Source organism: Gobio gobio (assembly GCF_949357685.1).
Source record: "Gobio gobio genome assembly, chromosome: 5".
Lineage (NCBI taxonomy): Eukaryota > Metazoa > Chordata > Actinopteri > Cypriniformes > Gobionidae > Gobio > Gobio gobio.
The window spans coordinates 15,769,199-15,794,165 of NC_137101.1; the positions used below are offsets into that span (position 1 = coordinate 15,769,199).

Below are 24,967 nucleotides of genomic sequence, written 5' to 3' on the forward strand. Positions count from 1 at the left end.
ACATGTTAATTGCATTCTTAGTAACGTACCTACTACTAGTAAAAATAAAAGTTTGGATTTGTGTAATAATGGCTAGTAACTACATGTGTAGTAGTACTTTTAAAATAAATATGTTTAGAGGAATACTAAAGTAACAATAGTACATGTAGACTAAATGTCACATATATTCAGAATATTTTAAGAGCGCCTTAGGCGAGCATAGAGGAACTGGACTTTCTTGTTCTTGTCTACCAGCAAAACAGGCTTTCTGCTTTATTTCAATCAGATAAAAGGAATTAAATGTTTCCTGCTGTATAAGGCAATGCCAGTTGAGAAATGGATTGTCATGTTGCGTTAAGACACTGTTATTAGCGAAGCAACAACGGTCTTCATTGTCTCAGACTAAACTTGTATGCCAGATATTGCATCACTCCTCATGGTGAGGTAAACACCACAACACTTTGAATATCATCCTCATGCACGCCATGTGCATTTCAGAGAATTGAAAAGACATTTCACCACACAAACAACCCAAATTTAATAATCACTCCCTTAAGGTCTTTGTTTCCCCCTGAAATAAATCTCTTTGGTTGACGACAGGAGTCTAAATCTTAAATTTTATTAAGAGATATTTCCTATACTGCAATATATTTATATACCACCATTCATCATAAAGTAGGGGATGAATTTAACATCTTACAAATTCATTTGTCTTTTTTTTTTTGTCAAAAAATGTTATGTTTCTCATGGAATTAACAGAATTATATAAACACAATCTAACACAAAACAGCGCTGGTAGAACAACTAACCACACAAATGTGATGCAATCTACCATGACAAGTGTCAAATAAAATGGCATGAACAAGAACAAATAAACAATGAATTTATGCGTTTGATGGGTTTTTCATAAAACCGTACAAAGTTCCAGCAGGTGCAACAAACAATTGAAAAAGGAAGTCCTGTTTCGATCACAGTTATTCATAGAGGGCGTAACGCTCACCCTGTAATGCATTGAAAGTATATTAAAGTTTCAATACGCATCTGCTGCAACTGTCATTAATGTAGAAGCAAGTGTGTTCACAACAACCTTCTAGTTGAATCAACATGTTTTTAAGCCCCTGGGCCAATTCCCAGGACGTAACGGGCGCTGTTGAAACAATTAGATTGCGGTTTTAAAAAATGGTTTATGAAACTATAGCGAAGAGAACATGAACGGGTGTCAACGTCCAAATCCAAACAGACAACAGCACTTATCTAAATTAATAATACCACCATGTTAATTGATCTAAGTGTCATCAAATTCAGACTTCAAAATTGATTTCAAACTCTACAGTTTATCTCGAGCTGACCTACTGGGCATTGTAACAAATCAAGATGAGTATCATGGTGAAATCCTATGTTCCAGATCCTTTAACTGTGGTAGTAGTGAGAGATGGCTTATTGCTGGGTTAAGTCTGTGTCTCGGTAAGTCTTGACACACATAAGCGCACGCTCCTGTGTCTGTTCGTTTAAAATGGATATATTAGGTGCAGGAGACTGGAAGTAATGTTCATAATCCACGGGTTCCTAGTGAGACTCTCCGTTGATTGAGGAACCCTCCCCTCGCGGGGACGAGGATCTGGAGATCCCCTTCTCTGTGTTGTCTGAGTTGGATCCGCTCTGGCTGTGGTGGTCTCCAGATGTGGCGCTGGAGGACGAACTGGGGGAGGGCTTAGTTTTCTCCTTAAAGTCTGTTATAATAACCGTCAGATCTCCCACTGTCACTTCCAGATGCTGTGCGCTACTCCGGTCCACATTTTTTAACCTGGGCCTGTAGGATAGAGAGCAATGAAGAACAGATTGACTTCACTTGAGCTGAATAAATGACACTTATTGCCTTCTAATGTTGTCAAAAGCACTGGTACTGTAGGATAAGTCGGTACTGAAATTTAAAAAATGTGATGATACCAGCATTTCCCTCTAGCATTTTGAGCACTGTTGAATGGATTCATAAATTCCTCTGATTGGCCATCGTGTTCACAAGCTCAACATTTATGTCTGTGATTGTTTACAATGATCAACGCTTCAAAAATGTTGTAAATAGACATCATTGATGCTCTTCATGGAGCGCTTAGATACACATGGGAGTGTTTGAAAGCAGGCGTCTATCAGCGGATATATTAGGGATCTGTTGAAAGACACCTGCTTTCAAACGCGCCTGTGTGTATCCGTGTAAGCACTTGGTGAATAGCGTTAATCATCAGACATACATGTTGAGTGTGTGAACCAAGCCTGCTGAACTCCTCTCAGAAACTGAAGCCTCCATGCCTCGATCGCCCCCAGGTGGTTGGTCCAAGTATAGCTCATAAGCCCCGCCCCTCTGTGTTTTCTAATGGATGCGAGACAAACTAAACAATCAAATTACACTTCAAATAATTTTTCCCCAAAGTTGGTTTCTGTCATTGTAGGCAGCTTGTATCACGATTTCATTTCATGTGTTCGTTTTAGGGATGCACCGATCCACATTTTTTCACTTCCGATCCGATCCCTGAATTTGGATATCGGCCGATACCGATACTATTCCGATACCAGAGCTGTGTTTGCTTTAATATTATTATTATCATTATTGTTGATTTTATGATGCTGACATAAACTCCACTCAACAGGCAAGTATGATATGAACATAATAGTGACCCAAATTATCACGGTTATCAATTTAGATTTGAAAATCAACAAACAAAAAATAAATCAAGCAGCTCTAAGCACTTTTTTAAGCTAGATTCTGTGGGATTTCCTTCCTTATAATGGCCGTCGTCAATGGCAACGCATAATGCATAAATCTCTAATATTATATCTGTAAATATATTCTCAAGCAATATTCTCATCAGTGTTCTATCAGCTATGACACATTTAAATCTAGCATATTTTGTGTAAGAGCCCATACAATATTCTAGTGAAATAAAGCATATATTTCCATATGATTTGACAGTTTATTTGGTTAAATATCAAAAATCCAAAAGGTGTGCATCATACCTAACACCTAGATGAACACTTTACAGTCAGTTTTATGATAAGTTATTCTCTTCAAATGCCATTTAAGTTAGAAACGTGTATAGCCTACCAATGTTGTATGTAACTTTAGAGACGGTCCCTACATTCGCGAACGTCAAGCCAACCTAATGCCAGTCATATAAGAGATGCGCTGTGGTTCTGCTGTGTTTGTTTGAAACTATTTTCGGTGCTGAAATATAACAAAAACTGTCAATCACTGTATGATGAATGAATCTCCTGCGTATATCGCTCGTTTATCTCTGCTTTGAGTGTAGATTTCAGCGAGAGTGAGAGCCGCGCGCGCTCTGAACAAAACTCAGCTAATCTGAACGCCTCTGATTATTACATTCATAAACTCAATATAAACACGTGTGATTGGTTATAATGCGAAACGCGATTATAACAGATGGCTTTTGAGAAGACCATAATAAGTTCAAAGTGGCTGGTGTGAGTGTTACACAGCCGAAATACACACGCAGATGGCGATTGTCAATGTCAAGCCCTGATTATTATCTCTTAAATGTCACCCTAGTCTTGTCTGCTTTTTTAAATGTTTGATTGCGTTCGTTGTGTTGTACGACGCGAGGGAGCTTCCACCTCTCTGAATTACGGTTTTGCAAACATTGTCTTGCTCTGTGGTGTTTCCAGTGTGAAGTATTTCCACACAGCTGACATGTTGGCTAGCCACAATGCTGCTCAATGCTATCCTGCTGCAAACTGCGGAATGGATTTCCTGAGCAGGGCGTGTCTCATAACTCTGTGTCTCATTGAGCCGCGCCTCCGTTCAGGAAATCCATTCCATAGTTTGCAGCCAGCTAGCAGACAAGCCGGCGGGAATCACCTTTGGAAAGCGCAGACGTGGCTCATCATGGGTATCGGATTTCTCCACAGGTTGGATCGGGAAAATCCGATACGTGAATTAAGCTGGTATCGGTCCCGATACCGATACTGGATCGGATCGGCCCCATCCCTAGTTCGTTTTTTAGTTTTAGTTAGTTATTTGATGCTATATAAACGAGGTGTGACGTCATGATTGCCAGCTGCTCTGAGTGAAGTTGTCACTGAGGCATTAACTGACTTTTTTCAGGATTTTTGGGAATAGAGTGGAGCTTTAGCTTTAATTTCTACATTTCCATAACTGTTTATTTCACACGAACATAATGAATTTTTCTGCATCTGTGGGAGTGTGGGCGGGCTTTTGATATTGCATCTCTACTTCCTGCTTCTACCGCGCAGATTCCGGTCCTGAGATCACTACTGCGCAGACTCTGCCCCAAATCTGCGCAAGATGTCAGCGCCATATTCGGACCTCCGGAGGCTTCAATAACTTAAGCGGAAGCCAATGAAGTCACGTCGTCCATATATTTTTACGGTCTATGGTGTGAACACTATGGGCCTCATTCATGAAACATTCGTAAATATATGAGCAAATTCTGAGTAATTCGCGAGTAAAGTGGACCTTTACGAAAACTCTCCTCCAGATTCACAAACGCTTCGTATACCACAGATTCAGTAGTTAATCGTGTGTATATTAATGAATTCCAAACATTCGTAAATAGGATGCGCCTGCACGCTCATTCATAATAAGCATAATCCCCGCCCATGAGTTACAACAGCAAATGACGTGGCCAGGAACGCTGTGGAATCTTCTGGAATTCTTTCTCAGGTTTGGCTCTAGTATTTTGCATAAATGCTAAAGAGACTAACTGACCATATGCCTAGCAATAAATATTAAAGGGGTGGTAAACCACGATTTCACTATTCTAACTTTAGCTAGCGTATAATGTTGCTGCTTGAGCATAAACAACATCTGCAAAGTTACAACGTTCAAAGTTTAAAGCAAAGGGAGATATTTGCTTTTAAAGAAATCAATTTCTAAGAACTACAGCAAACGGCCAGTAGGCGACTACAGACATTCCTCCAGGGTTGGTGACATCACCAGGCTCAATATTTACATAAACCCCTCCTCCGAGAATATTAAATAAGGGGGGGTGAGACCATTTTGTATCGCGGCGCTGTTGTGGTATAGTTAGGCTGGAGTGTTGTTGCCGCGATGCCGAGGAAACGCTGTTATTTTCATCCGGATTGCAGGTCTGGGGTACTTGCTTTGTTCAGCCTTCCTTGGGACAGGGGTGCGTTGCAGAGCGTTTCACATACAACATGTTATATGCACGTGTGTATGAGACGGAAGGGAACAGGCGCGTGCGGCGCTCCCGCAGCACATCTCACGGAGGAAAACTTACACAATCTTCGCGAGTTCAATGCCGGATTTGCACAACGTCAGCTGCGTGAGACAAACGCGGCCAGTGTGTGAATGCACAACACGTGCGGGGCTCCCTCCCGCAGCACATTTCACGGAGGAAAAGGTCCACAATGTTCGCGAGTTCAATGCAGGATATGCACAACGGCTTGTCCTGAAAGCTGGATTTACAAACAGAAGCCGTTTACGGGCCACAACCTGTAAGTCTGATTTATTTTTCATCTATGCGTTTTCCTGTAATAGGTTGTAGCAAGGAAGTACACAGATGACAACGCTGTTCTGCAAACCAGTCTGTTAAATGCTTATTCATACTTAACGTTATCCGACAAACACCTAACGTTACAAACACTAACGTTAAAATCTCAACAGCGAACTTGGCATTAGTGTAAATGATTCTTTGATTAGAGCTTTTATGTATTATTTATCTACAGGCATGCTAAACATGGTTCTGTGTGTGATTTGGCTACTATAGTAAAGCCAGTGTTTAGTGTTCGGTTTGGGTTAATAGTTCTTGCGACAGATATTTGGCTATAATCGTTCTAAAAATACAAAAGTAACAGTGGCATTCAGTAGCGATCACTATAGATCCGCAGTCTTTACTTTTGAGGACTGAACAGGTTGAACAGGTTCTGCTCGATCATCTTCACTAAAATGTTCTGGGTCTGATTCGGGCTCAGATTGGTATGTTTTTATTGACGCCATTGTTTCTAATACTGACCAAAGGCGTGACGTTTCCGATAAACGTGCACTGCGGTTAGCGAATCACAACACACTGGGCCAGCTAACCAATCTGAGCCCACTGCGTATTTTTGAGGGACTGGCTTCATACAACCCAGAAAGCATCAGACCGTTTTACAAGGAGGGACAGAGCAGTGTAGAATAAAGGTCAAATATATGAAAAATAATGCTTTTTTTTTTTTAAACGAAGCATGAACACATGTTACAGTGCACCCCACAAACACAATCAAGCCTTCAAAAGAATGTGTTTTACCACCCCTTTAAATTATCGAGTGTCCACCAAAGCATTTTTAGCCAGCCAAAAAACACCTGCCAGCTGGTGGCGCTTGAATGCGATTTGCAAGGGCAGCGTTTTTCCAGCTGAGATACTTTGATTGCTATGATTCAGAATATCCATGGCAGTAATGTGTTAATAGTATCTAATTTTGAAGAATATTACTGAATATAAAACAATGCCGTAAAAAGCAGTATTAACTTCTCCATTTATTGTTGTTCAGTCGCTGTACCAGTAGGATGATTGGTCGGTGTAGTTTTTGTCCCACCCTTCCTCCACTGTGATTTGATGGCTTGGTAAAAAGTGACAGTGATGAGCACTGTCTATTACCCAACGTTGAACAGTAAAAAAAATTATAATAAAAAAGACAGGGCACATCAACTCTTGAAATATTATTATGGTACATAGTGCATCAAAATGTAGTCATCAGTTTGCCTCAATTAGAACATAGAAAGTTCAAATGCTTTACGCACCATTTACACGTGGTAGGGAGCAGGTGTAAATTTCTTTCGTACCAACTAACATTTTGAAAATACGAACATTTTTGTGAATCCGAAAATTTACGTCAGAGAGGCTTTACGAACGATTTACACACACATTTGTTCTGCTCGTGTTTCATGAATGAGGCCCAATGGCCAGACATATATTCAGTGCGTGAACACGATGATCAGGTGTTTAAGAATCTGTTCAACAGCCCTCAAAATGTAGTGGGAAATGCTGGTATCGTCACATTTTAAAATTTCAGTACCGACTTGGTACTTTTGACAACACTATTGCCTCATGTAGAGCTGTTTATTAGATTAAGCTAATTTTTACAATTGATGAACTTTGCAAGATTGACAGTTTTTGAAATAAACTGAATCAACATTGAACTAAACGGAGCTGATTTGACACTACGGTCTTATGTAGAGCCGTTTCATAATTTATGAATTGTGCAACATTACCAATAACGTTATTTTCCTGTTTATTGCAGTGAAGCTGCTTTAAAACAATCTGTAAAGCCCTATATAAATAAAGAAGCGAAGTCCAGCGGCCTTGGTTTTGAAATTATTTTCTCATCCATAGGCAATTAAAAATACTTAGGCAGGCAATGAACCAAACTCATAAAGCTCATTTGATGTTATTAATCATAACATCAAAAGCATTGATTTGAAGACATATTTGGCATACATAAACATATACTTGAACAAAATTCTGAACTTAACATCTTTTATGAGTAATTAAATGACACAATGAATATATAATATACACACTATCATTCAGTAAAAATACAGAACTTTTACAGCAATGTGGTGAAATATTAAAATTTAAAATAAACTTGTCTATTTGAATATATTGTCAAATAAATGTATTGCGGTGATGGCAAAGCTGATTTTTTTCAGCATCCCATGAGCCTTTAGAAATCATTCTAATATGCTGATCTGGTGCTCAAGAAACAGTTATTATTTGGAGAGAAAAAAAAATAGTAAAACCTATGTCAAAAGGGGAGAATAATTCTATTATTTCTCAGTACATTGTGGCAGGTCAAATATAATTTATATTCAAATAGTTTACAGGTCGAGAGCAACCATATACTGTCCATTTTTCACCGAGTGAGAACATACAATGCTACATAAAATGCAAAATACACAACCAGTTCATTTGCTTGGGGAGTAAGAACTACGCAGTAAATTCATGAACACAGGGACCGTGTCGCAATGTTTCACCTCATTTTCTTGTGGCTGTTCTTTTTCAGTGTCGGTTCTCTCTCGTTCTTGTCCTTTTCCGTCTTTTCCTTTTTCTCTTTCTTGGGCTGTGTGGGTGAAGCAAACTGCTGTGTGACTTGCTGGGCTACCAGCTGGGAAACAGGACGAGGTTTCCTGTGAGGGGAAAAAATAGGAAAGAGTGAGAGGCGAGAAAGCGAGATTTCTCAAATCAGGATGACAAGCACACTAGGGCCAAATAAAAAGGACTATGTGGGGGGAAACAAGTTAAAACAGGCAAGTGTTGAAGCCAGTTGAGAAATCTTGCCTACACAGAGTAATCGGAGAAGAATGTGTTTTCTCAACAGTTGAGAAACGGTCACAATTTCACTCATCGGTTTTCCTTTATACAGCAGGAAGACAAAAACAATGGTAATTTAACTTCCTGATACAGGCTAATATCCCCTAATATACTAGCTTTTCATGCCTAAACATGAACCTTTAATACAAAAAAAATGCTATAACATTATCAATATTAGATACATGGGCTATTATTAAATAAAAAGGTACTAGATTGCAATAACACTAGATTGCGCTGAGAAATTAAAATTTTAACTGAAACTAATTCCTACCTATGGATGTAAATGACCAATTGGCCACTGCTAGAACAGCCCTTGTCCTACTGATGTCTGTTAGGATACGGTCCTGGTCTTATCATTTTAACACATCAGTTGTTGCACCCCTAATTAACGACCTGACGGCTGTGGCAATTACAGATTATATCTGGACCTATGAGCTGAAATACCCACACTGATCTCAGATCAGAGCTCAGGGTCAAGTCGTATCAGTAGCGTGGTGTTTTCAACAACAGGGATATGCTGTGACCGTTGCTCTAATGTCAAGAACAACAGCTGTTAGACCAAAAACAGACCACAACAGAGCAGTATGAAGGCCAGCGTCGCTGCTGTCTGCTTTGCCAGCACACACACAGTGATTTAAAAAACAGCTTCTCAGTATCTGTGCATTGGTGCAATGTTTACGCTTTCATCCATAACCCCAGAGTGCTTTGGGAATAGCTAATTAAGTCACACATTGTGAAATTAGGACATCTAGAGCCTTAAAGCGGAGCAGCCAAGAACTGGTCATTAGCATTGATCCTGAGCCCAAGGCAAGTGAAAACAGCCATTATTAGTTGTTGTTAGCTGTCTGCCTGCCTCGGTCTCTGCTGCATGTCAAGACCTGGCTGCTTGCTGTGGGCTCGTAACACCCTTCACACTCAGCACTGTTAGACGTGCCATTCAGAGTAAAACCAATCGATCACTTTGTGATGCATTTCCTCCGTGCCAGACAGAGTGAATCGGCCTTAATGTTGCTGATCCTGCTTATTTCTGAATGTTTGTCATGAGCGAGTGAGATATTTTGTGAAATTACTTTTTGCGAAATTACTCATTAGTCACTCTCAGTCTCACGCATACATGTTGCAACTACGTTTTTCGCTTTATATATTATTTCAAGCTATTTGTTAGCATTCTTGTACTATTGTAATGGATAAATGTAAGCCAGTCAATACTGGGTTTACTGTATATTATCCTGCTTATTACATGGCTACTTATTAAATAAATAAAATGGACATAATGGAATAACTGTTTACACCTGGTATTAAGATGCATTTTGGTCGATCGGATCACAAGTGAACAACGCTAAATACAGGTGTAAACGGGGTCTAAAACGTTTTGAGCTAGTCCACTTCCAGAGGTAGTCAAACGCATTCAACCGGATTGCTTTCGTAGTGTAAACGTTCATGTGGTCGAATGTGTTCAAACAGCCACAAAATAGCACCTACTCTCCATCTACTGCCCTAATCTTAAACATTATGGAAAAGTGCGCAAGTCAGACGGAATTTAAGCTTTGTCGGCTGAAGACAAATGTTCTCTCACCATTCCTGATTTCTAACATGCACTGACCACGTTAGCCATGGTCTTGCAGCTATCAGATCAGAAGCAAAAGCTGCTGCTCTTTGTGTGATTTCCATCATCTCCAGTCACGTTCATATGTACATTGCGTGAGCTTATTTTTGTCCATTAGATTGAAAAATCTGAAGCCCATACATTTACCCACCCATAGACCCTCACCTCGAAGATATCAGGACAGAAGTGGTTGAAAGTGGACAAAAGAGACTGATCAGGGGAATGTGCTTCTGATCCGATCGACCAAAATACATCTAAACACCATGTGTAAACAGGACCAAAATGATTTTCTTATGTGACAAAAGAGACAATGGAGTGATACGAGACATAATTGCTTAACAATTAGTATCAATTATATTTTTAATATGTAGTAACCATTTTATAAACTCAAGTAGAGACGCAACAATAATCTAATAATTATGTTATGGCCAATAACTTGTATAATTAATAAAATAGTATACAATTTTGTCTAAACAAATTACAAATAAAACATCAACATTATAATGTACAGTTGAAAAAAAATAATTGAGATAATTTACATTTAACAGTGTTAGCGTTTTTAAAGATTAACTTTAAGTGCACATTTGATCACAGCAAAGGTCATTTAAATGTAAAAATAGATATGAACATGCAATGTAAAAATAGAGGATAAGAACATGCACAATTACATTTCCAACATTGTCAATATATATATATCCAATATTTAAAAATGTTTAAAATTAAAAAATAAATTTATATTACCACCCGATAACTAATATGGTACCAATATGTTGTGTATTCTTAGCAAAACGTCACTGAAGGCTGAGACATGGCATCTCGTACAACATTTCTTAAGTCAGTTTCATTAGTAAATAAATAAAACTGATTAATTGTATTTTCTCTCTCTCTCCATATAATCATGTCAAAGTCAGCTATTACATGACACACAGTAAGCAAATGTGTCTACAAATACGTCTTTTACAGAAGTGCACAAACTAAATTTCCCACATTATCGTGTTAAATCAGAAGGAGACATGGGCTGCGTTCTCTCCTGAGTGAGTCAAGAGTCTCTCAGATGTGTTCATATCTGCATGTTTGTATAATGGCGTAATGACTGTACTGGGGAGGCTTGTGTACTCATGGGCTTGAGTGATGGGAGGGGACACTATGATTAATGCGCTACACTGTGTGAACATGCAGTCTCCATACTGCTCCTTCCTTCGCTCCACTGCCAAGCCCCCCATTTGACAGATGGCTCTCTGCCTCCCACCGTCCCACCTCTCCACACTCCGTTTTCGGCTGTTCTTTCCAAGCATTTGCTTTTTCTTTTAGCTGCTTTTCAAAATCCCACACTGCAGTTCCACATTGCTTCTCCTTCGTTTCGGTATCCAGCTTTCTCTCCTTTCATCAAAGGCCTATAACTGTCTGAATCAAAATGAGGTCAACCCGTTTGAGACAGTACAGGCATGCGCTTTTGCATGCTTTTGCAAAACATATGCAAAATTTCTCTAATAAATGATAACAGGCTCTTGTAATTACAGAATAATGTGGATGTTTTATGTGGCTTTTGGTTTATTTGGCATAGGCATGCTGGGAACGTTTCCTCAGACTGCATTAGTTTCGCCTTTTTGGGCAAAGAGACGAGAACTCACAGTGCAGCACTCTGGGTTTCTGCACACACGCAATTAGAGAGGATTTCACATGCTGCTCAACTCCTTCAAAAGGCACACTTTAGCAACTGACTTGTATAATGTGTCCGGTATGAATGAATGAATGAGATATATATAAGAAATGTATATAATTATATTCATATAATATAGTATATTATATAAATTATATTAAATAATAATTATGTAATAATATCAAAGTTTACATGTTTAATATATGAATGTATATTGTGCATATATACATATATATTTGCACCATTGTATAATTATAATTACAATCATTTTAAGCACCCCCGTAAGAAAAAGTGTCCAACTGGGGTCAGGTAAATCTAGAACCAGCCTAACTATACTTAGCTTCCTTAAGACCCACTGGTTTTGCACATTTCTACTATAGTGCATGTTTTTTTTGCACCGTTAAGCATAAAAAACATGACTGTGACTGCAAAATATGAAGGTTAGATTTATGCATTCCTCAGTAATCATTTGCAATCGAAATCCTGTCATCACCTCACCGACAGTCATGAAGGATGATTGGTCGGTCCAGTTCTCTTAACGATACCCCTATACAGAGCACAGGTTGTGTCAACAAATTATAATCGACTGCCTTAAATTTGTTGTGACAGCACAAACGTACATTAGTGTCAAGTCAAATACAGCTCCAACGTGAAAGAAAACATAATACAGCATTCTTTTTCCTCAATCTGTCATCGTGAGAGGTCTTAAGTAAAAGAAAGCGCTTGGTCTAGAGGGGACATTCTCTCTATTTGTGGTAATTGAATGGTATAATACTCTCTCCTGCAGAGTGAATGCTTTCGCTGGGAGGCAAAGAGTGTCGGTACACTGAAATTAGAGGTTTGCCGGCAGGTTCTGGGGGTCAACAGGGGAATGGCTTTAAATGCTCAACAAGAAGCTCTGCAGCTTCATCAATTAACTGTCAGTCTGTCAGCGCAAGGTAACTAAACAAACCACTCTTCGAACAAAAGCAAATATAGCCAGCGTCGAAACAACATTAAAAAGACATTCACTTGGGGGCTTGCATTATGTGATTTAAAGAGATAATTCACCTTAAAATAAAACTTGTCAAGTTTTCACCCTCACGTTGTTCCAAACCTGTTTGAATTTCTTACAATGTGTGGAATAGAGCTGCAACAAACGATTATCTTTTCGGTCGACTAATCTAGCGATTAAAATGTACCTTTCATGTAGTGTGTAACATAGATCTAAGTGAACAAAAACATCCTGCAAAGTTTGAAATATGACAGTGCACCATATATATATAGTTATTTTCTTTCAAAAGTAAGAGTCGACTCCGAGTCATTTTTAAGAATCGTTAGAAGACCGAAGCTTTTTCTCTGACTAGATGACGTCAACTTGTCAAGTTATTTGAATACGATACGCCCACTTATTGCGCTCCAAGACGCCAGTGAAAACTAGAAAACATCATGGCGACGACGCTGTGTTCTGAAGTGCGACTCAAAAGCAAACTTTTCATCTGCCCAAGGATGAGCATTTGAAGACTAAGTGGCTTGAAGACAAACCATACATCGTCGCGATTGTGTTTATTAGTCTTGTCTCTATTTGCATGTTTCGCGATCTCAGGAAGCTTTTATTATGGACTCCTATTATGGCACATGGTATCTTCTTCGTCTGTCTGTACCATATATGGACTACATGTGCACAGAGCGCCCTCCGGCTGCCTGTATGAATTGAAAACAACACATAAGAGACTCAATCACTCATGATTAGGCTACATCTGCGCATTTTGAGGAAGTATTGAATAAAAAATACTCCTCCGTTTAGAAATTTGACACAGACATATGAGAATCTATCAATATTTCTCCTCATCGGCACACTTTTGAACTAAAAGCCCAGAGGGATGTTGATTTGTCGCGAGTCTTCTAGAGGAGTTTTTTTATGAATGAGATCAGCTGAGGCTTATATTACAATCAAACGGTACCGACGCGGTTTTCATATTCATAACTCCTGACACATATTAACAAATTACTGTCACTATAAGACTTTGAGAATAAAACAGAGGTCAAAAAATGGAAGCTTGACTCTTAGATCTTTTAAATGATGTATAGATTGACATGGTAATTACTTACATCTGACAGTCATTTGAGCTAATTTAAACAAATAAAGCTTGAGGACGAATGCGCCCTCAATCCAGTTAAGAGGTTCCGAAAACCATTTATGGTGATGGACGTTCCGTTTCCGAAAATATCGGCACAGACTATACCAATCACAACTGACTGGGTCATCGGACCAATCACCGCAGATTAGTGTCACGTAAAGGCGGGGTTTTGAAAAGTGAATCACTAAAGGAATCATTTGTGAATCGCTGTCAAAACAGGTAAAAATAAATGCTTTTTTTTAATGGAAACTAAGGTCTTTTTTGTCATTGCATGCATGCAAAACTGTTGTTGGGGACTTCTAAAACAATATTTGGAAAATTTTAAATGCCATAATAGGTGCTCTTTAAAGTACTCCCACACTTTTGAATGTCGCGGTCTGGCTTTATATGATAAATTATCATTTTCACTATGCCTGGGAGCAGAAGCCGCCATCATTCTAGATCTGTTCTATTCTAGAACGTAAATAATGTGACGCTGGCGCATTTCACGCATGTCAGCGTATTTTCGTAGTCGACTTCGTCATCGATGCGTCGTTGCAGCCCTAGTGTGGAAAACACATTGTGATATTTTGAAGACTGTTCTACTTTAGATGAAAGTCGCATAATGAAAGTCAACGGGGTCCAAAACAACACAGAACCACACTGGCTTGCATTGTATTGATTGACGGAAAAAAAGTATACATTTTCATAATATCTTTCTAAAAAACATGTTCTGACCCAAATGAAATACCTGATAAGATGCACAGCAAACATGCTCTAAATGAACCACACATCAGTCAGGCTCAGCTAAATCGTGGCCTTATAAAACATTCATCTGCTATCCGCTGCACAACCACAATCTATACAAACACCCTGGTGTCATTCATATTTGACGGTTGCTTGGAAAGATGAAGCTGAAAGCAGCAATCAGAATAAATGCATGTCCTTTGCGTTTACGTGTACAATTGCTTGCCAAATGCAGCACAACAGCAGAATTATTGGAGAAAAGTGAACACGCGGCGGTATGTCAAGAAGCTCTTCATTCCTCGTAAATGAATGACCTGCGAGTATCACACAATCAAGAGGACATCATCATTAAAACCCATCATTTGCAGCCATCTCCGAGGCATTATAACAGGGCAGATGTGCAATCATGGGCTTATTTATGGGTGTGAGTGTCCGTGCTTGTGTGTGCGCATCCTGATGTGATGATGCCTCCTCTGATGACAGCATTCTTGATTAAGCCGTTGAATGCAAATGAGTTCAGGCCGTCTGGACGCCAGCTGCTGCGGTGGCCTGGACGAGTGACAGCACCCCACCCCCACATAAAAATCCTCCGCCCTCCCACACGCACTTTTGCAGTGAAAATGAACATTTGTTGGCTTCAAATAACTGCTGTCATACTTTAATTCAGCAGTGGTAATGGGATCTGAAACCTTAAAGATAATTAAGGCTTTATAAACAATCTCCCTAAAGAAAGATGATCATTATCTAGTGCTGTTGTTGAGAGCTGAGGTCTGTCATCATCATCATCATCATCATCTGCTTTTAGTGTGCGTTTATGTTCCGAAACGCAGATGAGGAATGCTTTACTTCCTGACCTGATCTCATCTTAATGACATAAGGGAAATAACTGACTGCCGACTCAGTCGCTGACTGTTCCAAAACAGGATTTTTATGACGGATGAGATGAAGGTGAGAAAATACGAGCCCATTAAATGTCTTCTTTGATGAGGTCATTAGCACTCTCTCCTGGATCCGTGCCACAGGATAGATGCTATCAGCAAGGCCGATACAAGCAGAGCATCGGCTGATACCGACTGCAGAGTCTCAGAAAAAACATATTCGCTACAACTTATTAATTTTATTTGACTTTTTACTCCCGTTTCCCTCTCTATAGAATGACTGTAATAACATCCTAAGGTGCGGGCACAGTAGCAAATATTCAGTGAAAATTAGCTGAAAGCAACAACCAGCACCAATGCATTTCGGTGAAATTTCATGGGCAAAAAAGGTCTATTGACAATAGCATAGCAACATAAAGTACAGCTTGCACAGAAGTCACTTTCAAACCAAGCAGCTTTCTATTGGTCAACATGGCTAATTCACATGACCACCCGTTGTGAAATCTGCATTGGGAAATCTTTGCCTCATGCAAAATTACAGATTCCAATTGATATGACTATGTAAAAAAGTACATTTGAGCGCATATTTATGGGTTTTTGTTAAACTCTTAGTTAAAAATGCTCTATTACACACATTACAATTGACGGTCTCTTTCCATCCTTCCAAAGGTCTTTACCAAACACATTACATCAATATACTTGGAAGCATTAAATGATACCCAGAACAAGTATTTATCTACCAATTTACAACACAAGTAGATACCACTGATAAGATCTGTGCATCCCAAAATTGTCTGAACTGCCAATAGAGGGGAAAAAGAAAAAAAAACTTATAATGATTTACTTATAGGTTGTGTCATGTACTTGTCTATAATTACAAATGAACTGAAATACACTCCAATTGCTTCTGAAATAGCTTAAATTGGTGTTTTACCAACAGAGCTGTTTAGTAACATGACACTGAGTGGTCACATTTGTTCCTGAGGTTATAAACATTGTATTAACTGTGTAATTATTAAGACACACAAGGCAAATGGCCGTGTCTTAAAACAGTGAGCTGGCTGTCTGGACAGCAATTCTGGCTGTCGAATAAAGTCCAAATATTATGTCTAGGTAGGAAGCTCACTAGATTTGAGAATAGCTCGCATTCGGACGTCGTGTGGCACTCACCGCGTTGACGTTCCCTTCCTGACATCGCACATCATGCATTTGAAAGCTTCGGCGCTGTTCTTGAATGTACACACGCTGCAGTCCCAGTAGCCGTCGTCAGAGGAGGGCTTCGCTTGCCGTTTCGGCCTTCAAAAAGCAAAACAAACAGAGAGAACATCACACCTCGGACTGTTGAAATCTTCGTAACACATATCTGATCTTATCCATGCACAAAGTCAGCAGGAGGCCTTCGCAAGCGACGCGTTCTTTAATGAAATGACACTTTAGGTTGATAAAACAGCCAGTCCGCCATGGTGGCCACTCTGTTGCGTCTTTCTCATTCACGCGCGCTGCCTAATGGTCTGTGTTTCGAGTCCTGAGATGGATTCGAGTGTCTTGAAGCCGCGGCTGTGGGAGTTTCTTTCAGTTTGTTTTTACCTCGTCGGACTCCTCTTGTCTCCCATGCTGCAGAAACTTTGTGCGAAGCGTGCAGCCACAGCCGCCTCTCGCGCTCTGTCCTCTCGCGCGGCTCCCAGCTGTCGTAGAAACTCCGGCGCAGCGGTGGTCACGTGACTGCGCTCGACCAATCCGGCGTCGATTTATTTTCTCAAAAGTAGAGTCGTGGGCTTTACTGCACCCCGCTTAAATTAAAGTCATTCGTTCCTCCTGGCACTTTCCACGAATAGGGTACAAAATAGTGGCCAAACTCGAAAAAGTTTTTCTGTTTCAGCAAATGTGACCCTAGATCACAAAACCTTACGAGTAATTGTTTTGTTAATTTGTGAATAAATATGCTTTCCATTGATGTATGGTTTGTTAGGATAGGCCAATATTAGGCCGAGATACAACTATTTGAAAATCTGGAATCTTTGAGGGTGCAAAAAAATCTATATATTGAGAAAATCGCCTTTAAAGTTGTCCAAATTAAGTCCTTAGCAATGCATATTACTACTACTACTACTAATAATAATAATAAATATATATATATATATATATATATATATATATATATAATATATTTACGGTAGGGAATTAATATCTTCATATTCTTAAAATCTTCAAAATATATTCATGGAACATGATCTTTACTTAATATCCTAATGATTTTTGGCATAAAAGAAAAATCGATCATTTTGACCCATACAATGTATTGTTGGCTATTGCCACAAATATACTTGTGCGACTTATGATTGGTTTGTGGTCCAGGGTCACAAATGGTCAGTGAAAACTTTAAATTAGCTATTTTATTGTCTAATATTTTATAATCAATAAAATATATCATTACCAAAATATGGGTCTAAATGCAGCTTAAAAACTTGATTTGTGTTTTGCTCCCATTTTTTTCCATTCCCTAGCAGAATATTTGCACAGTAACATTTTTTTACTTTGATAACTGGTTTGAATGGTTGAGACTTACAAATGTACTCAGAAGTTTTTACTAAAATGAACAATATCAGTTCAATCGATCAGTTAAATTAACTTTTTTTTGTATGCATCATATTCATGAAATGTGTGGAAATTTCACACACTCACATCTCATGCAATTAATTTAAAGTATACTATTATTTGTCTTTCTTATTGAGAATGTATATGTAATAACATGAAATACTTCTGGTTATTAATACCGGTGTGTTTGAATTATATCAGTGGGTGGAAAAGGCCTTTTAAAGTGTTCAAATGACTGCTGAGTGGTGACAGGAAGTTATTTTAAAACAATTTATTTTCCATGCTTTCTGGAACAAAAACAAGAATGTACATATGTGAAACAGAACTAAACTATATTTACAAGATTTAAAAAAAAAACATTTTTACAGAAGTTTTTAGCAGGATCTTTAAATCGCAATACTATAAACCACATAATTGGAGGAGTAGTTATCTGAATAAGGAGCATAACATCTCAGATCAAGATAAGCAGAAGTTTTCTCCACCTTTCATGTCAACATATAGTTTGACAAAATTATAAATTTAGATCAATATGTGACCTTAAAAGCAGTCGAGAACAGGCAGTCTGTTCTGAGCACATAAAAGTATGAGTCAGTCACTGAGCTCCTCCTCATCACTGAAGTAGGTGCTCTTTTTGATCCTGGGCTTGTGGGTGTCCTCTGATGTAGATGCTCGAGACGCATCCTCTGTGACCTGCTTCTTTCTCTTCTCCTCCTCCTCAACGTGTGCTTGCTGCTGATGACAGGCAAAAATTTATATTTCTCTTTGAGCCCGTTTTTACTGGGAATATTAAAGGGATAGTTCACCCAAAAATGAAAATTAGCCCATAATTTACTCACCCTCAGGTCATCCTAGGTGTATATGACATTCTTCTTTCAGACGAATAAAATCGGGGTTATATTACAAAAGTCCAGGCTAATCCAAGCATTAGAATTGGATTAATAGTTGCTCTGTTTTTGAAGTCCATAAAAAGTGCATCTGTCCATCAAATAACGTGCTCCACGCGGCTCCGGGGTGTTAATAAAGGCCTTCTGAAGCGAATCGATGCGTTTGTGTAAGAAAAATATCCATATTTAAAACTTTATAAAGTAAACTTTCAGCCGACCGCCTTCCCTGTTCAATTTATGGAAAAATTGTTGAAAGTTCCCCTGCTGATCGAAAGACTAAAGCGACCAGGTAGGCTTGTCACGTACGCATCTTGAGTTTCACTTTCAACATTCAACACTTTTCCACGGAAGGTGGTTGGCCGAAAGTTTACTTGATAAAGTTTTAAATATGAATATTTTTCTTACAAAAACGCGTTGATTAGCTTCAGAAGGCCTTTATTAACACCCCGGAGCCGCGTCGAGCAGAATATTCGACGGACAGATGCACTTTTTATGGACTTCAAAAACAGCAACTATTACTGCAATTCTAATGCTTGGATTAGCCTGGACTTTTGTAATATAACTCCGAATTGTATTCGTCTGAAAGAAGAATGTCATATACACCTAGGATAAGGGTGAGTAAATTATGGGCTAATTTTAATTTTGGGGTGAGCTATCTATTTAATGTATAATGACTGAACTTTAGAGTATATAATATTCACTGACCTGGAAAGCAATTGCCTGACTTAAACTGTCCAATGCTGGATCCTCTCCTTCTTCCTCACTGTCCTCTGGTTCTCTAAAATGACAAAAACAACATATCATTTATTTTCTCTTATATTATTTGCAATGAAGTACATATAAAAAGATTAAATCGCATTAAATACATACTAAGTAGTTTCAATTATTAATGCTAATAGGATTTACTTACACCTCCTCGGGCTGCTGGACTTTTTTCTTCTTTTTCTTTTCTTTTTTAGGTGGAGGTTCTCTCTCTCCAAGTAAATTTTTGGGACAGGCATAACTCAAGTGCCCTTCTTCCTAGCATAGACAAATGACACAACAAAACAGTGTAAGAACCTCAAAAACTTTTCTCCATCCAGTAAGTTTAAATTGTACAAGACTTGTACTAAATATGTATTAGTGAACAGGTGAAATAGCTCATATAGGAATATCTATCTATCTATCTATCTATCTATCTATCTATCTATCTATCTATCTATCTATCTATCTATCTATCTATCTATCTATCTATCTATCTATCTATCTATCTATCTATCTATCTATCTATCTATCTATCTATCTATCTATCTATCTATCTGCAGCTTTTTTATTGACTAAGGACTGGCCAAGAGGACGTTTGACTGTTTGGTTTGGTTTTACGTCATGTTTAGGGGCGTGAACATGTAAAGTCGAAGTCCCTGCAATAACAGACCGGCGTGCATCTATAAATTATTCATTCAAGAACATTGTGCAAGTTTACTGCAACAATGGAGCCGCGAACTTCACATACTTTTGAAATGCCAGAGTTTAGTTGATCCTGGTCAGCTCTCATGGTCACAGGCTTCGTCCGAAACCTGGAAAATGCTGCCTTCGGAGGACACATTTCAAGGTAGGAAGGCATCAAGGCATGTCCGAATCTAATGTTGGCTTCACTTCCTGTCGCCTGAGATACGTTCATCTGATTGAGTTTTGAAGGCAGCATAAATGTATCTTTCGTTGCCTTTTTATATCCCATAATCCTGTGCGTTCCATTCTGTGACAGTTGAGCTAGGAAAAAAAGATGCTGTCCGAAAGTTGCGTTTGCTGGTCAGTTTGTGTGTAAATGTACGTTTGTGACCAACATTTTCCACTTCTGATGTCATTTCTAGCGAGAAATTACTACTGTAGTAATTAAATATTTGTTTAGTTCTCACCAAAGCTCGCTCTATTTTGCTGTAGATCATTAAACTGTTACACTGCCTTAGAAGTCTGTGCGAAATCAGTTTCGTGAGATGCCTTAATGCACAAACGCTGCCTAACAAGTCATTGTTAGGGCGGCAGTGGCTCAGTGGTTCATGTAGGTTGTCTAAAAACTGGAAGGTTGGTGGTTCGATCCCCGGTTCCACCTGAACCAAGTGCCGAGGTGTCCATGAGCAAGACACCTAATCCCAGCAGCTCCCGACGACCTGGATGGCGCCTTGCATGGCTGACACCGCCATCGGTGTGTGAATGAATGGGTGAATGTGAGGCAATTGTAAATCGCTTTGGATGGCCGTAGGTCTGTTAAAAGCGCTATATAAATGCAGTCCATTTACCATTGTCTGATAAGGCAGTGAGACAATAATTCAGCTGCCTAGATTTTCGAACGCAGCAACAGTAGTAAACGCAACGGCGTTCTTGTTTCCAGGTGGACCGTTAAAGAACACAACACACGTCTCACAGACATCCTGCACAAATCAATCAGATGACGACTTCGAAACTCCTGAAGTGTTTCCAGATAAGTGTGCCATATGCATCAGACGCTCAGCCAACAGTCTGTGGCTGACCTATCTATCCATCCATCCCACACAGATCTGTGAAAGTGACAACCAACACGTTAACAATATCAATAGATCAGAAAACTTACCCCACATTCATAACACTTGGATTTGTCTGTGTAGTTTCTCTTTCTGATGAATTCTGTAGCTCTCCCATTGTCAATGGCGATGCTGGCCTTTACCGTTCTCCCAAACAACTGAAAGAGCAAGAGTACTTTGGATCTATGCGTTTCTTTTAAATCAGACACTTAGTAAGTCTTAATGTTATGTTAAAACAGCATACCTGTTTGTTGTTTAGTGAGCGGGCACAATTATGAGCAGACTCTCTGTCTAGGAACAGCACAAACGCCACTCCCTTACTCATCCGTGTCTGCTTATCTTTGACAACAGTCACCCTTCAGAAAAATGACATTGCGACTATGATCAAGCTATACTTTGATATAATGATATAAGTATAACAATCTATTTATTGCAGACCTAAGGAAACTTACTTCACAACCTTGCCATATTTCGTGCATAGCTGTGGGAAAATTGCAGAAAATAAGTAAACAATATTTAAAAAATTAAATAAATTTTGCAGTAAAAGAATGTAATATAGGGGGAGTAGATATCCCTTATTCTAGAAAACCTATTCATAATCATATTTTAGAGAGGGACCATCATAAACTTTAAAGTCTGTCAGATGCTTCAGGGTAAGATGTGTCATTTGCTCAACTAATACTAGTGAGCTTTGCATCCGAGTGCAGGAAATTACTATTACACTAGTCTTATTGAATATAATCATGGATTTCCCACAACATGATATATTATAAAAGCTCTAAAAAAAATCAATGAGGGAACATTTTGTATGTGCCTTAATCTGTTAGGTTAAAAAAAAAAAGATTTTCAGAAAGTGTATTTTGTTTTTCTTGTATGCAAGTATAAATTATTACACTGCATTTAAATATTTGGAATATTAAACCGTCACATGGCTACTTTATCGGTACTATAGGAAACTTAATTTAACTTAAATGTACAGCAAAAAATGCATAATGCATTATTCAATTCTGTACTAGTTTGTTCTTATTTTATTTAAAATGCAAATTGCTCAGGTATTCCCTAATGACACAACTTTCCCTTGACACGACACAGCTTACCCCCAAGTCCTATTTCTATGTTCATATGTGATGTATTCTAATTTCAACTGATTCTGAAATATATATGCCCTGTTATGTAGTTTTACTTCTTTCTCTCAATTTTCTTAACCCACTCTCCCCTATATTAATGGGTCCACTTAATGTCAACATAATTTTAACAAACAACACAGGGCACCTTGTGCAAATCGTTGTTAGTCAATGAGAATGGGATGTTCGACACATAAACAGTGCTTCTGCTGGGCGCTAAACCACCACTCATCTTTATCTCCGATATCTGAAAAAGAACATAACATTTATCACAACATGCAAATACTCATACAGAAAAATTATACTAAAAGAGCTTACGGGCAATTTTATAAAACACATTTAAGACTTACTTACCCGCGAGAATCCTACTGATTTAAAGCATGCTTAAGATAATAAAAGAATTGCGTTTGTCATGTCTAACTTTACTAAAATGTAGATGTTTAACCAGCGTGTACATCCGATTCAAAATCGCAGCTCAGCGTGACCCGGAAGATAAAGAGCAGACCGCTTTCACAACATAACACTCTCTATCAGAAAACAAATTCACAGCATTTATTGCTACACATATACATCAACAGGACTCGTTAAAAGACATTAAAATAACTATACAGTGAATAATAGCCTACATTGTAATTTAACAGCTATTTTATTAAGATTGTCAGTCATTATTTTGAAAACAATATTTGGTCTGGACCCGGAAACGTGTTTTTGATTGTGGCTGTGGAGTTTTGTTTGGGAACGGGCTGTGTTACGCCACGTTTCGTGTCAAAATATTTTTTTCATGAAAGTTATTTTGTCTTCGAAAGATAACATAATGGTAAACTGACAGGAGATATGTCAAGCAAACCACGTGAACGGTATGTAAAAGCTTGTTGTGGGCTTATGCATGTGTATGTACTGGTGAAAAACGGTATTACAGTGTCTGATTTAAATGAGTTTATTATAAATACGAGTTTGTTTGCTGGAGATGCATACATATGGGCAAAAACACAAATTAATATAAATTAGAGTTGATTCCTCGTTGAATGTGAATTGTAGCACAACCAAACAAATTCAACTGAACTGTGATGGAAGGTTTAGATGAGCGCGTGCTTTCTGTGATACAAATTATAGGTTTCGATTACAATGAACAATTTTACTTATCGGTCTAATAAACACAATATTGAAAGCAGATGATAGTATAATAAAATATGATGCCCTATTATTTCAATTAAATCATGAAACGGTTGGTTTTAGTTCTGGTTATTGATTGGTCAATACAGCGTTCCAGCCAATATAGTAGCAGAGCAATACCCGATTAGCATCTCTAATATCAAATCGTTATTTTTGTTGCGTAGTAACGTTCTCTTACGTCAGTAATTATATTTTAGCGGAGTAATGAAACTGAATTTGCTTACAATTTATCAGGTATTAATTTGTGTTTTAATAGCAACTGTAATAGCAAAACAGTAAGAAACTCGGTGTCCTGCTGCATTGTAAATACATTCATAATAAAAGAGGTTGCGCGCGTCTTGCATAACGCCATCTAGCCTTTAATATTTTATTTTTAAACGCTTCATATTCTGACAGAAGTACTAAATATTAGTGTGTTCTACTATATTGTATATGTTCAAAGCCTACAATACAAAGCCTACATGTTACCTAAGTTAGTGTGAATGTTATTATAAAATGTTTGGGGGGCTTTTTTTCTGTTAAGCAATTTATATATTTATTTATCAGTAAAAATTAGTGGTTTTTATGGCCTATAAATAATTATCTGCCCACTATAGGTTTTGGTATAACCCCATTTCTGTCTCATTTGTTACTAGATAACCGTCATACAGCTGAAGACACCGATTTTCCATTCAGAAACTAAAAGTAAGTAAGTTACTTTTTTTTTTTATGTTTGATGAAAATTGTATACAAATATTTAATAAGATTACATTAACTAATATAAAATGTTTTTGTCAATATTATGCAGTCTTTAAAGTTATTTATTGGTTCTCTTACGAGAGGTTCTCTCGTATTGCGTAAGTTCCTTACGCTACGGGAAAGTATTCTTTCTTCGAGATTTCTGAAAAACCCAAAATTATCCTTAATTTTGTAACATTGTCAACGCAGTGCGGCAGCCTGGCAGACCATAGCAGGCTATTCCAGCGTGCCATTGGCTGCTCTGCTGGCAACTGCAGCAGCCTATCGGTGAGCCCGCGTGACGTGGCGACCAATGAGGGCGCTTCGCGCCCACCTGGCTTCATTTGCCTACAGGTGGGGTGTGGCCACGTGTATATAAGCAGGGCTCACGGGCTGCATATTCGATTTTCTTTTCTTCAGCGAAGCCCTTCGCATCGCTGGATCTGGAACCCGCCGCCGTTGAACGTGCAGACGAGCAAGCAGAGGACAGCGCCTGAAGAAGCCGGCAGCATCGCGCCACCTTCAGCCATCCGTGCCTGCTCTGCTATCCGGCAGCATTATATCCTTTTATTGCTCAGTGTTGTCGCCGCTGCGTCACACTTTCACAAAAAGAGCCGAGCGTT

At 38.6% G+C, this 24,967-nt stretch overlaps 3 protein-coding genes across 9 annotated transcripts in view; 1 reads left to right on the forward strand and 2 right to left on the reverse strand.

The window, feature by feature from the left end:
- Window positions 1-584: 584 nt before the first annotated feature.
- yaf2 (YY1 associated factor 2) lies at window positions 585-17,038 on the reverse strand. Its single transcript, XM_079817902.1, has 4 exons — window positions 16,902-17,038; window positions 16,485-16,610; window positions 7,988-8,140; window positions 585-1,789 (listed from the first exon to the last, which is right to left on the reverse strand). The coding sequence occupies exons 1-4, from the start codon at window positions 16,925-16,927 to the stop codon at window positions 1,546-1,548; spliced, it is 549 nt and encodes a 182-aa protein (XP_079674028.1). The 5' UTR covers window positions 16,928-17,038; the 3' UTR covers window positions 585-1,545.
- Window positions 17,039-18,172: 1,134 nt separating this feature from the next.
- Window positions 18,173-22,948, reverse strand: zcrb1 (zinc finger CCHC-type and RNA binding motif 1). Of its 4 annotated transcripts, none has more exons than XM_079817911.1 (8): window positions 22,809-22,948; window positions 22,603-22,701; window positions 21,783-21,811; window positions 21,575-21,686; window positions 21,381-21,488; window positions 19,704-19,813; window positions 19,499-19,571; window positions 18,173-18,638 (listed from the first exon to the last, which is right to left on the reverse strand). In XM_079817911.1, exons 2-8 carry the CDS (start codon window positions 22,684-22,686, stop codon window positions 18,498-18,500), a joined length of 657 nt encoding a protein of 218 aa, XP_079674037.1. In that variant the 5' UTR covers window positions 22,687-22,701; window positions 22,809-22,948; the 3' UTR covers window positions 18,173-18,497. The 4 variants fall into 4 exon arrangements, with proteins under 4 accessions (XP_079674037.1, XP_079674036.1, XP_079674039.1 ...); XM_079817910.1 differs by having other exon boundaries at window positions 18,173-18,641; XM_079817913.1 differs by having other exon boundaries at window positions 20,286-21,488; window positions 22,809-22,941.
- The window catches only part of pphln1 (periphilin 1), a 28,809-nt gene continuing 26,773 nt past the window's right edge, over window positions 22,932-24,967 (forward strand). For 2 of the 4 annotated variants that reach the window (XM_079817907.1, XM_079817905.1), the window contains exons 1-2: window positions 22,932-23,311; window positions 24,263-24,311. In XM_079817907.1, the coding sequence (XP_079674033.1) occupies window position 24,311 (1 nt within the window). In that variant the 5' untranslated portion in view covers window positions 22,932-23,311; window positions 24,263-24,310. Of the gene's footprint in view, window positions 23,312-24,262; window positions 24,316-24,967 lie in introns of all 4 variants that reach the window. The other 2 variants (XM_079817908.1, XM_079817906.1) reach the window with 2 other exon arrangements.